Source organism: Ahaetulla prasina, chromosome 5 (genome assembly GCF_028640845.1).
Source record: "Ahaetulla prasina isolate Xishuangbanna chromosome 5, ASM2864084v1, whole genome shotgun sequence".
Classification (NCBI taxonomy): Eukaryota; Metazoa; Chordata; class Lepidosauria; order Squamata; family Colubridae; genus Ahaetulla; species Ahaetulla prasina.
This window is the reverse complement of record NC_080543.1, coordinates 5516202-5531655: the sequence shown is the minus strand read 5'-3', so window position 1 is coordinate 5531655 and position 15454 is coordinate 5516202. Positions and strand designations below refer to the sequence as shown.

At 42.6% G+C, this 15454-nt stretch overlaps 1 protein-coding gene across 3 annotated transcripts in view; it reads left to right on the top strand.

Moving 5' to 3' along the window:
• PAK1 (p21 (RAC1) activated kinase 1) overlaps window positions 1-15454 on the top strand; it is a 108144-nt gene that overhangs the window by 79695 nt on the left and 12995 nt on the right. For all 3 annotated transcript variants that reach the window (XM_058186546.1, XM_058186545.1, XM_058186544.1), the window contains exons 8-10: window positions 1556-1619; window positions 7371-7419; window positions 10311-10423. In XM_058186546.1, the coding sequence (XP_058042529.1) occupies window positions 1556-1619; window positions 7371-7419; window positions 10311-10423 (226 nt within the window). The remainder of the gene's footprint in view (window positions 1-1555; window positions 1620-7370; window positions 7420-10310; window positions 10424-15454) is intronic.

The window sequence follows — 15454 nt, the reverse complement described above, 5'->3', positions numbered from 1 at the left end:
GTCCATATTTTCAAACTTATGACCGTTATGGTCACGCTATCAAATTTCAAACGCTTGGTCACCGACTCGTATTTATGACGGTTGCGGCATCCTCAAGGTCACGTGATTTTCCCCTTTTGACATGCAAAAGCAATGGGGACTTCAACCACGGTGTGAATAACCTAACAGCTGCCGTGAGTCACTTAGCAACTGGGGCAAGGAAGGTCGTAAAATGGAGCAAAATTCTCTTGACCACTGTCTCGTTTAGCAACAGAAACGTTGGGCTCGATTGCGGTCGTAAGTCGAGGACTACTTGTAATAAATAGGTCAGGAACGCTTTTAACCACCAGAACAATTTCTAGCAGCAGATTCAAATTCTTAGATGAAACAAAGCAGGATGGGATACTTATATTTTTGTTATATTTTGAGAGGCAACGCTCTGAATAGGGATTTTTTACATAGGAGTTTTTTCTGGAAGTTCCCCTTCCATACTTACGTAATATTATTCTACTATACCTTTGTTTAAAATGAAGGAAAGTGATCGATCTGTAATATAATACTTTACCAGTAAGTTCCTGCATCGAAAAGAGGGCTGTGAAAATATTTACAGACCCCTCGCATCCTGGACATAAACTGTTTCAACTCCCACCCTCAAAACGACGCTACAGAGCACTGCACACCAGAACAACTAGACACAAGAACAGTTTTTTCCCCGAAGGCCATCACTCTGCTAAACAAATTATTCCCTCAACACTGTCAAACTATTTACTAAATCTGCACTACTATTAATCTACTCATCATTCCCATCACCCATCTCCTTCCACTTATGACTGTAACTTTGTTGCTTGTATCCTTATGATTTATATCGATATTGATTGTTTCCTGATTGCTTATTTGCACCCTATAACTATCATTAAGTGTTGTGATTCTTGATGAACATATCTTTTATGTACACTGAGAGCATATACACCAAGACAAATTCCTTGTGTGTCCAATCACACTTGGCCAATAAAAAATTCTATTCTATTATCATTGATCACGTTGCATTAGAATAGAATAGAATAGAATTTTATTGGCCAAGTGTGATTGGACACACAAGGAATTTGTCTTGGTGCATATGCTCTCAGTGTACATAAAAGAAAAGATACGTTCATCAAGGTACAACATTTACAACACAATTGATGGTCAATATATCAATATAAATCATAAGGATTGCCAGCAACAAGCATATGCACCAAGACAAATTCCTTGTGTGTCCAATCACACTTGGCCAATAAATTCTATTCTATCTATTCTATTCTATTCTATTCTATTCTATTATCATTGATCACGTTGCATTAAAAGGAAAAATATTAAAAGGAAAAATATTAAAAGGAAAAATATTAAAAGGAAAAATATCAACATTGAAAACTTACTGAAGTCTTAGTCCCATGATTCGAACTTTTCAATTCTTTTCCTTGTAAGTTTTTATCCCGGAAAACTTAACTGTATTTCCAAGGAATTGCTGTCTGCAAGTACCAAAAAGCTTAAAACTGCAGAATTAAAATTTGATTTCTCTTTTTTTTTGCTTTAAAAGGAGGTATCGTAAGCATCGGGGATCCCAAGAAGAAATATACCAGTTTTGAGAAGATTGGACAAGGGTAAGTATTTAATTGTAAGCGACTGCTTCTTTGATACAGGTAGTCCTCGACTTACAACTGTTCATTTACTAACTATTTACTAATCTACACTACTATTAATCTTCTCATCGTTTCCATCACCAATCTCTTTCCACTTATGACTGTATGACTGTAACTTTTTGTTGCTATCATTAAGGGTTAAAATGTACCCTATGACCATCATTTGTGTTGTAAATGTTGTACCTTGATGAAGATATTTTTTCTTTTATGTACACTGAGAGCATATGCACCAAGGCAAATTCCTTGTGTGTCCAATCACACTTGGCCAATAAATTAAATTCTATTCTATTCTATTCTATTCTATTCTATTCTATTCTATTCTATTCTATTCTATTCTATTCTATTCCATTCCATTCCATTCCATTCCATTCCATTCCATATTCTATTCTATTCTATTCTATTCTATTCTATTCTATTCTATTCTATTCTATTCCATTCCATTCCATTCCATTCCATTCCATTCCATTCCATTCCATTCCATTCTATTCTATTCTATTCTATTCTATTCTATTCTATTCCATTTCATTCCATTCCATTCCATTCCATTCCATATTCTATTCTATTCTATTCTATTCTATTCTATTCTATTCTATTCTATTCCATTCCATTCCATATTCTATTCTATTCTATTCTATTCTATTCTATTCTATTCTTTCTATTCTATTCTATTTCCATTCCTCCTATTCTATTCTATTCTATTCTATTCTATTCCATTCCATTCCATTCCATTCCATTCCATTCATTCCATTCCATTCTCTTCTCTTCTCTCTCTCTCTCTTCTCTTCTCTCTCTCTCTCTCTCTCTCTCTTCTCTCTCTTCTATTCCATTCCATTATTCTATTCTATTCTATTCTATTCTATTCTATTCTATTCTATTCTATTCTATTCTATTCTATTCTATTCTATTCTATTCTATTCCATATTCTATTCTATTCTATTCTATTCTATTCTATTCTATTCTATTCTATTCTATTCTATTCTATTTCCATTCCTCCTATTCTATTCTATTCTATTCTATTCCATTCCATTCCATTCCATTCCATTCCATTCCATACTCTTCTCTTCTCTTCTCTTCTCTTCTCTTCTCTTCTCTTCTCTTCTCTTCTCTTCTCTTCTATTCCTTACTCTATTCTATTCTATTCTATTCTATTCTATTCTATTCTATTCTATTCTATTCTATTCTATTCTATTCTATTCTATTCTATTCTATTCTATTCCATTCCATTCCATTCCATTCCATATTCTATTCTCTTCTCTTCTCTTCTATTCTATTTAGTGACTGAAGCTGCAACGGCATAGAAAAAAATGACTTTTGACTGTTTTTCACATGGCGGCATCCCCATGATCATGTGATCAAAATTCAGACACTTGGAAATTAAAGCATATTTATTGCAGTGTCCCTCGGTTGCGTATTCTCTTTTTGTGACCATCTGATAAGCAAAGTTAATGGGGAAGCCAGATTCACTTAACAACCCTGTGCCTAACTTAACGACTGCAGTGATTCACTCAACGACTGTGGCAAGGAAGGTTGTAAGATGGGGCAAAGCTTAACAATTGTCTCGCTTAGCAACAGAAATTTTGGGCTCATTTGCAGTCTTAGGTTGAGGACTACCTGTATTTAAGGGTTGAAATGGAATTCTTTGAAATACGCTTCCTTGTTCAGTAAATTAGATACCGTAATTCCTTTTGATTACTTTTCTTTACTGTTAAAATCAATGACTGAATAACAGATTATAGTTGTGATTTATTTTCTAAAAGCAAGAGAATCTCAAGAGTTGTTACTCACATTTTATGAGTACAGATCTGCAGATAATCCTTCACTTAAATCAGGGGTCTCCAACCTTGGCAACTTTAAGACTTGTGGACATCAACTCCCAGAATTCCTCAACCAGCAGCTGGCTGAGGAATTCTGGGAGTTGAAGTCCACACGTCTTAAAGTTGCCAAGGTTGGAGACCCCTGACTTACACCGTAATGAAGCCTGCCTGTTGTGTCTACTCCCCCCGAGCCGAGCCCCCTGCCAGAAAGTGATTTGGAAAGTGAGGGGGAAGAGCCATCAGGACTTATCTCTGGAGCACCGGCTTCCCTTTCCAGGAACCAGAGGCAGGCCAGGTGGAGGAGATAACGAGGCCTCTGTCACCTGACTCTTCCCCCCAGGCCACGCCTCCAACCCAGCTGATGACAATCAGGCCTGGCTGGACCCTAGGTTTCGTAGGCAGGAGAGGCTGGAACAACAGAAGCAGGGGTGGGGCAGGCCTAGGAAGTGCTGACTCACGGAGCCACACTCCACAGAGTATAAAAGCAGCAAGGGCTGCTATACCACTTCGTGGCGAGCAAATCAACTGCTTAGAGGGAGATAACTTGAGCTGAAGTACTGTTTGTTCCTGGTTTCCTGGTTGACTCATCGGCATCAAGAGAGATAACAAAGACACTTGGCAGACGCTCTCTAGTTTGCTGCCAGAGCTGATAGTTGCCGGCTAGTTAAGTCATCGCTCGTGTCTCCTGGACTGAGGCGAGGGGGACAGAACACTGCCCATCACATGAGTCATAAGTCATGAGGGTCATAAAACAGGTCACCTATGTAACCGACCTGATTTAATGACTTTTCTTGGATGCCTGCACACATCTACACAGGTAGTCCTCGATTTATGACCATAAGGGAGTTGCCCAAAAAACAGAGGTAACAGATACTTTAACAAAAATTCTCTTTTTTACAAAATGTTTCCTTGGTGTAGGCTTATGGTGAGGAGTACCAGAAGCAAACTTTTTTTTCTTATGTGTAATCCCCGACTTACCACTACAATTGAGACCAAAATTTCAGTCGTTAAACCAGAAAGTGAGTTTTGGCCCATTTTACAACCTTTTCTTGCAACATTTTATTACAACTGCAGTTGTTCAGCTAGTGACACGGTTGTGAAATGAATCTGGCCAGTGACTTTGATTGTCAGAAGGTCGCAAAAGTGGATCACGTGACTCGGCCGGGACACAAAAATATGAAATAAATACGAACCATTGCCATGCATCTGAATTCTGATCACACGACCACGGGAATGCCGGCAAAGGTCCTAAATGAAAAACGGTCATAAATCGCTTTTTTCGGTGCTGTTGTAACTTGGAACGGTCACTAAATGAATATATCAAGGACTACCTGTCATATGGGATGCGGTGGCTCAGGGATTAAGACGCTGAGCTTGTCGATCGAAAGGTCAGCAGTTCAACAATTCGAATCCCTAGTGCTGCCGTGTAACGGGGCGAGCTCCCGTGACTTGTCCCAGCTTCTGCCAACCTAGCAGTTCGAAAGCACATAAAAAATGCAAGTAGAAAAAATAGGGACCACCTTTGGTGGGAAGGGAAGAGCGTTCCGTGCGCCTTTGGCATTGAGTCATGCCGGCCACATGACCACGGAGACGTCTTGGGACAGCGCTGGCTCTTCGGCTTTGAAACGGAGATGAGCACCGCCCCCTAGAGTCGGGAACGACTAGCACATATGTGCGAGGGGAATCTTTACCTTTTTTTACCTGTCATCGTCCTCTTTTAATGCCCCCATAATCCCTTGCGGGGCAGAGTCTGGACAACTGAATGGAACGAGCAGAGTGTTTCCTGGCCAGATGCCCTTCCTGTCGCCAATGCTGAGTTTTGTTCAGCAGGTATATTCTCATTGTGTCCAGAGAGAGAGAGAAATATCTGCCTCTACCTAGGATCGAACTCGCAGCCTCCTGATTGCGAGGCGAGAGATCCACCTCTGGGCTACCGCACCATTCCTTGTCAAGGCCTGCCTGTACTTTTCCAAATGGGGACATTTTAAACCCCGTGTTTTTCCTGTAGAAATTTGCTGCCTTGAGCGAAGCCATGGAAATTTTTCTTCCGTAATTTTTGTATCGTTCCAAGTGGGCTGTTTCTGTGGGATCTTTGGAATCTGCGCATAATAGCGCCCGTATCGGTTTCGAGGGTTTCCCCGCTTGCCAAGAACCGATTTCCATGGGCGAATAGGCAGTTAGGTCACCCAGACAAAGGCCTCCAGCAGGTGGGAATCAAATTTTTGTCCTGCAGCCAGTTTTATTGTCCCTTGTTGTCACACGGCTGCACAATTCCCACAAACGCTGCGAATAAACCTACCGGGAGGGTTGGGGAGGAAGGAAAAATAAGAGTTGAAATGGGAGGGGAAATGAGAGTTGACCTTAATCTCAATTGCAGTGAGCTTTTTTCAGTCCCTAGAAGTCCTTCTGCAAATTGGCTGAACCAGGTTATTTATTAGAGTTGTTATCTTGCCTTTTATTACTTTATAAATAACTTGAGGCAGAGAACATGCCTAATATTCCTCCTTCCCTCCTGTTTTTTTCCCCCACAACAACAACAAGCCTGTGAGGTGGGTTGGGCTGAGAGAGAGGGACTGGCCCAAAGTCATCCAGCTGGTTTCCAGGAGGAAATTAGGACTAGAACTCACCGTCTCCTGGTGATTGGTCCAGAGTCATTTGGCTGCTTTTCATGTCTAAGGCGGGACTAGAACTCACGGTCTCCTGGTGATTGGCCCAAAATCTCCCAGCTGACTTTCATATCTAAGGTGGGACTAGAATTCACTGTCTCCTGGTGATTGGACCAAACTCACCCAGCCAGCTTTCATGCCTAAGGTGGGACTAGAATTCACCATCTCCTGGTGATCGGCTCAAAGTTACCCAGGTGGTTTTTCTACCTAAGGCAGGACTAGAATTCACCGTCTCCTGGTGATCGGCTCAAAGTTATCCAGGTGGTTTTTCTACCTAAGGCGGGACTAGAATTCACCATCTCCTATTAATTGGCCCAAACTCACCTAGCCGGCTTTCATGCCTAAGGCGGGACTAGAATTCACCGTGTCCTGGTAATTGGTGCAAAGTCACCTCAGTCGGCTTTGCTGCCTAAAGCAGAACTAGAACTCACAGTCTCCTGGTGACTGGCCCAAAGTCACCCAAGTAGCTTTCATGCCAAAGGTGGGACTTGAATTCACAATCTCCTGGTGATTGGTGCAAAGTCACCCAGGTGGTTTTCATGCCTAAGGCGGGTCTAGAATTCACCATCTCCTGGTTTCTAGGCCAGCACCTTAACAGCCGCACCAAACTGGCTGTTCGTCTCCATTTAAAACAAAAAACAAGGATGAGAAAGCAGTTAATGAAACAAACTTAAGGGAAGTCAAACTTTGATCATATTTTGTGTGACCTTCTGACACAATGGGGAAGCCAGATTCATTTAACAACCGGGTTACTAAGTGAACCATTGCAATGATTCACTTAACAACTGTGGCCAAAAAAAGGTTATAAAATCAAGCAGAAGAACTTGCAGAGACAAAAAAACTGGGGGCTGAATTGTAGTTGTAAATTGAGCCTATCTGTAGCCCCAAAATTGAGTATCCACAGGTGGGCTTATCTATGGATATATACGGTTTTGTAAAATATCTGTGCATCCCCGTATATACTTGTGTAGGAGCCCATCTGCGGATAAGCTGAGCTTTGAACTAAAAACACCCTGAAAAATGGATCATCCATGGATTACCCACACATAAGCCCATTGTGAAAATTAAAACATATAAAAATGATGAGAGCCGGCATCCACGGGTGGTGCATTTTGCTTAATATTCTGATTAAAAATTGAGAGTCGGCTTATTCCTGAAAGGGTTTATCAATGCTTATAAACGGTAATGGAAGCTCTTTTAAACAGATTTGTCTTCTCTGTGTTGTGTTTCAGGGCTTCGGGTACGGTTTACACAGCGATGGACGTAGCGACGGCACAAGAGGTAAAGGCTTCGGCAGGTGTGAGGTGAGGTGGGTGGAGGCAGAGGGGACTGGAGGGGGACTGGAGACTAAAACATATGAAGAACGGTTGCAGGAACTGGGCATGTCTAGTTTAATGAAAAGAAGGACCAGGGGAGACATGACAGCAGTGTTCCAATATATAAATATATATAACAACAGAGTTGGAAGGGAAGCCTTCTAGTCCAACCCCCTGCCCAGGCAGGAAACCCTACACCATCTCAGTCAGATGGTTATCCAACATTTTCTTAAAAATTTCCAGTGTTGGAGCATTCACAACTTCTGAAGGCAAGTCGTTCCACTTATTAATTGTTCTAACTGTCAGGAAATTTCTCCTTAGTTCTAAGTTGCTTCTCTCCTTGGATAGTTTCCATCCATTGCTTTTTGTTCTGCCCTCAGGTGCTTTGGAGAACAGCCCGACTCCCTCTTCTTTGTGGCAACCCCTGAGATATTGGAACACTGCTGTCATGTCTCCCCTAGTCCTTCTTTTTATTAAACTAGACATACCGAGTTCCTGCAACCGTTCTTCATATGTTTTAGCCTCCAGTCCCCTAATCATCTTTGTCGCTCTTCTCTGCACTCTTTCTAGAGTCTCAACATCTTTTTTACATCGTGGCGACCACGATGTAAAATATCTCAGGGGCTGCCACAAAGAAGAGGGAGTCAAGCTATTCCAGTGGTGGGATTCAGCCGGTTCGCACCACTTTGGGAGAACCGGTTGTTAACTTTCTGAGCAATTTAGCAAACTGGTTGTTGGAAGAAATCATTAGGGCAGAGAACTGGTTGTTAAATTACTTGAATCCCACCACTGAGCTATTCTCCAGAGCACCTGAGGGCAGGATGAGAAGCAACGGGTGGAAACTCATCAAGGAAGGAAGGAAGGAAGGAAGGAAAGACGGAAAGACGGAAAGAAAGAAGAAAAAAGAAGGAAGGAAAGGAGGAAGGAAAGACGGAAAGAAGGAAGGAAGGAAGGAAGGAATCTACCATTTTTATCTATCCATAGTTTAATGAAAAGAAGGACTAGGGGAGACATGATAGCAGTGTTCCAATATCTCAGGGGCTGCCACAAAGAAGAGGGAGTCAAACTGTTCTCCAAAGCACCTGAAGGCAGGACAAGAAGCAATGGGTGGAAACTAATCAAGGAAGGAAGGAAGGAAAGACGGAAAGACGGAAAGAAAGAAGAAAAAAGAAGGAAGGAAGGAAGGAAAGGAGGAAGGAAAGACGGAAAGAAGGAAGGAAGGAATCTACCATTTTTATCTATCCATAGTTTAATGAAAAGAAGGACTAGGGGAGACATGATAGCAGTGTTCCAATATCTCAGGGGCTGCCACAAAGAAGAGGGAGTCAAGCTATTCCAGTGGTGGGATTCAGCCGGTTCGCACCACTTCGGGAGAACCGGTTGTTAACTTTCTGAGCAATTTAGCAAACTGGTTGTTGGAAGAAATCATTAGGGCAGAGAACCGGTTGTTAAATTACTTGAATCCCACCACTGAGCTATTCTCCAAAGCACCTGAAGGCAGGATGAGAAACAACGGGTGGAAACTCATCAAGGAGAGAAGCAATTTAGAACTAAGGAGAAATTTCCTGACAGTCATAACAATTAACCAGGGGAACTAGTTGCCACCAGAAGTTGTGGGCGCTCCATCACTGGAGGTTTTTAAGGAGAGACTGGACAACCATTGCTCTGAAATGGTATAGGGCAGAGATGGCTAACTTTTTCCGGACCGAGTGCCCAAAGCGCATGTACCCGTGTGTGAATTCACATGCGCCCAAACCCCAAAATTCAATGCGTGTGCAGCCCCTGCGCATGTTCCCTGCCCCCTGTGCATGAGTGGCAGAGACTTGAAGACCAGCTGGCTGGTGAGAGGCACATGTGCATGCGCAGCAGAGCTCTAACTGGGGCGATAGCTTGCGTGCCATCAGAGAGGGTACTTCATTCCATCTGTGGCATGTGTGCCATAGGTTCACTGTTGCGGGTATAGGTTCTCCCGCTTGAGCAGGGGGATTGGACTAGAGCAGGGGTCTGCAAACTTGGCTCTTTTAAGACTTGTGGACTTCAATTCCCAGAGTTCCAAAGCTGGCTGAGGAACTCTGGGAATTGAAGTCCACTAAGTCTTAAAAGAGCCAAGTTTGCAGACCCCTGGACTAGAAGACCTCCAAGGTCATGGATATCTTGCTTACAATCCATGCAGTCACTTAACGACAGCAATGGGGAGAGCAGGGATTATGATCATTAAAGGTGGTCGTGTGGACGTCTTGCTTAACAGCCCATGCGGTCGTTTAGTGTTTTTATATTTGTGTTTTTATATTTGTGTTTTTTTATCAGGCTGTTAAACCGCCCTGAGTCCCTCGGGAGATAGGGCGGTATAAAAATGTGATTAAATAAATAAATAAATAAATAAATAGTGACAGCAATGAGGGGAGCGGAGATTGCGGTCATTAAGTGAGGTGATCCCATGGACGTCACACTTAACCCATGCAGTCATTTAATGACAGCAACAGGGAGAGCAGAGCTCACGGTCATTAAGTGAGGTGATCCCATGGACGTCACACTTAACCCATGCAGTCATTTAATGACAGCAACGGGGAGAGCAGAGATCGCGGTCATTAAGTGAGGTGATCCCATGGACGTCACACTTAACCCATGCAGTCATTTAATGACAGCAACGGGGAGAGCAGAGATTGCGGTCATTAAATGAGGTTATCCCATGGACGCTCCGTTTAACGACCACCACAACGTACCACCATACTGGGCACGCTCCATTATGGTTGTAAATCGAGGATTGCCTCTATTTCTAATATCTTCCGCCGCCGTTAAGAATTGTGACTCTTGCAGCCGAAATTTATGGCTTCCTTTTTTTTCCCCAAAATTCAGGTCGCCATCAAACAGATGAATTTGCAGCAGCAGCCTAAGAAAGAATTGATTATCAATGAGATTCTGGTCATGAGGGAAAACAAAAACCCCAACATTGTCAACTACCTGGACAGGTAGCTGTAATTAAGATACGGGGCAGGGCGTCTCATTTTACGCAACCGCTTTGACTGACGTCTGTGTTGATTCTTGACTGGGAGCGTGAGGTGAAAAAGACCGAAATGTTTGCTCCTCCTTTTCCCTTAAAAACCGTGATATAAAAAGAGGGGCGCTGAGGTGACGGGGTGGCGGGAGAGGAGGAGAAGTCAGGACGGATGGAACTGGGCCGCGTCCCCCGAAGTCGCCACACTGGATTGGTTTTATCATTTGATAGAACGCATTGGATCAATAAAGGAGAATATCGGCCGCTCAGGGTTGAAATGAGGGCTCCTTGATGCCCTCTGAGCTTGGTGGTTTTTTTCTTGCAGACGTTTCATGACCCGACTAGGGAACATCATCAGTGCTAGAAGGGAGTCGGGTTCGCTCTTTTTATATATTTGCCCCTGTCAGTGTTTGGTGGGAGTCGTCTCGGTGATGAAACATCTGCAAGGAAACAACCGAGCTCAGACAGCACCAAGGACTCCTCCTCCTCCTCCTCCTCTTTGCAAACCCCACTCTTTTCTAACACTGAAGTTGTTACCTAGTTGGGTAATGAAATGTCTCTAAGAAAACAACCAAGCTCAGAGAGCACCCAGGACCCCACAGTCCTCCTCTTCCTCCTCCTCCTCCTCTTCCTCCTCCTCCTCCTCTTTGCAAACTCCACTCTTTTCTAACACTGAAGTTGTTACCTAGTTGGGTAATGAAATGTCTCTAAGAAAACAACCAAGCTCAGAGAGCACCCAGGACCCCACAGTCCTCCTCTTCCTCCTCCTCCTCCTCTTCCTCCTCCTCCTCCTCTTTGCAAACCCCACTCTTTTCTAACACTGAAGATGTTACCTAGTTGGGTAATGAAATGTCTCTAAGAAAACAACCAAGCTCAGAGAGAAAGACCACTAAGGACCCCCTCAGACCGATTTGCACAGAGGCCTTTTGATAATCAGGAAGTGGGGTGGCCATCTTGATTGATTGATTGACAAGATGCCATTTTGAAGGGCACCTATCTCCAAAATAACAAACGAGGAGCCTCACCCGTAAGGCTCCACCAACTCCCTGCCACAAGATCTGTGAGAACGGAGCCAGTTTGCTGTAGTAGTTAAGCAAGAAATCAGGCTAGAAACCAGGAGGCAGTGAGTTCTAACCCTGCTTTAGGCATATTAAGCTGACTGGGTGACTTTGGAGACGGTGAGTTCTAGTTCTGTCTTAAGCCTGAAAGCCAGCTGGGTGACCAGCACCTTCATTTTTGTACCAAACTGCCCACCTTTACAGCAAACCTCCTTTATACCGAAGTAAAACACTATTTTTTAGCTGCCGAGTATGTAGCGTAAATCCACGTGTTTGGATGCTTCGGTAAAAACCCCGCTTTTTCAATCTTTACCTCTTAATTAAACTTGTGGAATGCATTTTTTTCCGGAAGCTCTGCATTCGAGATCCATTTTGTGCCTCGGTTAAAAAGAAAACCTCTTTAAAAATAGCACCACTAAAAGACAGTGAGAAAGAGGCTGAGCAGTTTTAACTTGATGTAATTCTGTATTATCTTGGCCCTCTTATGGATTTCCCTGCTGTGCCAAATCTGTTGGGGTTTTTCCCTGTCCGCGGAAAAATAAAATAAAATCAAACAGATTGATTCCACTGTGAAAATGATGCTGAGGAAAAGATGCATTCGTATAGTTGGGATTAAAATATTCTGCCTTTGATTTTTCCTTCCCTCTGTTTCTTTCTCCCTCTCCTTGTTTTTATATTTATTTGTGGAATCCAATCTTTTCTTTGAATCCTTTTTAAAAACAGATGCTTGCAAGTGGCTCAGGGTACAGTATCTGTTTCCATGGTGTCGTAGGCAGCAGCCAAAACATCTCCCAGAGAGCTATAATTCTTAATTATGAAATATGTGGGGAGCCATTTCATTCGTTCATTTAATGGTTTTAAATCTATCAAGCTATCGAGAACTAAAACGCATTTCTCTGATCAACTCTAAAATAATTCTGGACTGCTTGCAAAAAGGGAGAAATACCTATATTCGGATACTTTGTCAACTGGCTCATATTTATCAGTGACGAACCGAAATCGAGCACAACATTTCTGTTGCTAAGCGAGACGGTTATTAAGCAAGCTTTGCCCCATTGTGTGACTTTTCTTGCCACAGTAGTGAATCAATGCAGTTCAGTTAGTAACATGTAGTAACCCAAACTGGCTTTTTCGGAGATTGAATAGCAATCGCAAGTAAGTCCGATTTGGCAAGGATTTTATTAGAACGCCTTGAACTACTACATCTTCAATTTACAACCACATTTGAGCCCAAAATTATGCTGCTAAGGGGAACATTTATTGCCCTATTTGCAAGCTTTTCTGGCCACCGTTGTTAAACGAACCACCGCAGTTGTTAAGTGAATAACACGGTTGTTAAATGAATCTGGCTTCCCCGTTGGCTTTGCTGGTCAGGAGGTCGCATAACGGGGAGGTCGCATGACCCCCGGGGCACAGCGACCGTCATAAATATGAGTCAATGGCCAAGCGTCCAAATTTTGACCACCTGACTGTGGGGATGCTGCGACAGTGTGAAAAATGGTCATAAGTCTCTTTTTTTTCAGTGCTGTTGTAACTTTGGTCACTCAACGAAATGTTGTAAATCAAGGATTACCTGTAAATAAAAAAACAATAAATACATTTAAATAAACAAAAACTCAAAGGGCAAACTCAATAGACCGCTGATCTTTTTCTACCGTTCCATTGTCTATGTTTCTACAGTAGTGGCCAAAATTGTGGAAACCTTTTTGGGAAAAGTGTATTTTTGAGGTTTGATGGCTAATAACACCACTTTTTTTTTCCTGGAGTTTCCAGATAATCCTATTCCACTGCTGGAATGACCTGGGAATAGCCCAGACCTTCACCCAATGGAAAATCTATGGAGCCGACTAAAGAAACTGGTTAGTCAGAAGCGACCCAGCAATAAAACCCAGTTAATAGAAGCCATCATTCAATCTTGGTTTCACATTAGAACAGCTGCAGAACTCAAAGACTTGGTTCACTCCATGGGAAGACGTTGTAAGGCCATCATTCATGCTAAAGGTTACCCAACGAAGTATTAACTGACATGGGTGATAATTTCTGTACATCTCGTTTTATCTATGGTGCTCATTTTTGTAGATCTCATTTTTTCTATGTGTTTCACTTTTCTTCTTTATACTGTAACTGCTATTCTAATTGCAAATCCTTCATCAAAGTTATTGCATTAGATTCTTGATTCAATTATCTTCCCATTGATATATAATTTTATGGTACCACTCCCCCCAAAAAGTGGCGCTATTAGCTAGTTTTAGAAAATACACTTTTCCCAAAAGGTTTCCACAATTTTGGCCCACTACTGCACCTATGGAGTTTATGGCGAGAATTTAAGTAGGGGGGAACCTTTGAAATAAGAAAGCTACGACCTCTGAATTTCCCTAGATGGGCAATATGAGGTAAGTGAGATGAGAAATGAGGAAAGTGTGACCTTCAAGCATTTTGTGAGGAGAAACAGGTGAGGGACTTCTGGGGGGGTGAGATGAAACCTGTGAATTGCATGCTCAGAAGTGAGCGATGTGAGACCTCTGGCAATTTATGACAAGGGACGAGAAGTAGCTCTCAGTAATCCCTCTTCAAACTCCTCTGCTTGGCTGTAGAAGACGGTCTCCTATGGATTGTCAACTCTGATGAAGAGATGGACCAGAGGGGACATCATAACTGTCTTCCAATATTTGAGGGGCTACCATAAAGAAGAGGGGGGCTGAACCTATTCTCCAAAGCACCTGAGGGCAGGACAAGACGCAACGGATGGAAATTCATCAAGGAGAGAAGCAACCTAGAACTAAGGAGAAATTTCTTTTCAGTGAGAACAATTATGGAAGGGGTTACCTCAGGCGCACCATTACTGGAGGTTTTGAAGAAGAGGTTGAATAGCCATTTGTTGGGAAGTTTAACGAAAAGAAGGACTTAGGGGTGACATGATAGCCGTCTTCCAATATCTAAGGGGTTGCTACAAAGAAGAGGGGGGTTAACCTATCCTCCAAAGCACCTGAAAGTAGAAACAATGGATGGAAACTAACCAAGGAGAGAAGCAATCTAGAAACTAAGGAGAAATTTCCCGACAGTGAGAACAGTTAATCAGTGAAATAATTTCCCTCCAGAGGTTGCGAATTCTCCAACATTGGAAGTTTTTAAGAAGATATTGGACAACTGTTTGTCTGAAATGGTAGAGGGTCTTCTGCTTGAGCAGGGGGTTGGACTAGAAGACCTCCAAGGTCCCTTCTAACCCTGATATTCTACAACTAAGGAGGAATTTCCTGAGAAGAACAATTAATCAATGATACTGCTTGCCTCCAGATTTTTCTGCAAAAGGGGGACCTTTTGAGATCTTGTTCTTCAAGGTGCTTACAAAAGCTACACAGGACTGACCTTGTTCTGGAGTCCTGGTACTCTCTGAGCTTGGTTATTTTCTAGCAGACGTTTCATGACCCAACTGGGGAATATCATCAGTGCTGGAAGGAAGGTGGGAGTTTTGGATAGCAGGAGGAGGAGGAGGAGGAGAAAGACTATGTAGCCCTTTGGTGCTTTCTGAGCTGGGTTGTTTTCTGGCAGACGTTTCATGACCCAACTAGGTAACATCATCAGGGCACTGTAGAGTGTTGGGTCACGAAAAAATCTGCCAGAAAACAACTCAGCTCAAAGAGTACCAAGGATCCCACAGTTCAACTCAGAGCTACAATTATTCTCTTCTAGTGAGGCCTTGTTCCCCAAGATGTCCTACAAAAGTGGCAAGGGAAAATTTGTCCCACTCTGGAGTAGGAAAAGCAGAGAGTTATCAAAATTAAGACTTTTCTCTGGAGTCTTTGGAAAAATGACATCTCTAACTGGAAATCAAAACCCAGATTTGGTCCCCTACGCTTCCTAAATTCATTTCTTTCTTTTTTGTTTGTTTGTTTGTTTGCAAGGTGGTTTTGTGGCTTTTATCTCGATGGCCAGCGTTACCAGCTTGC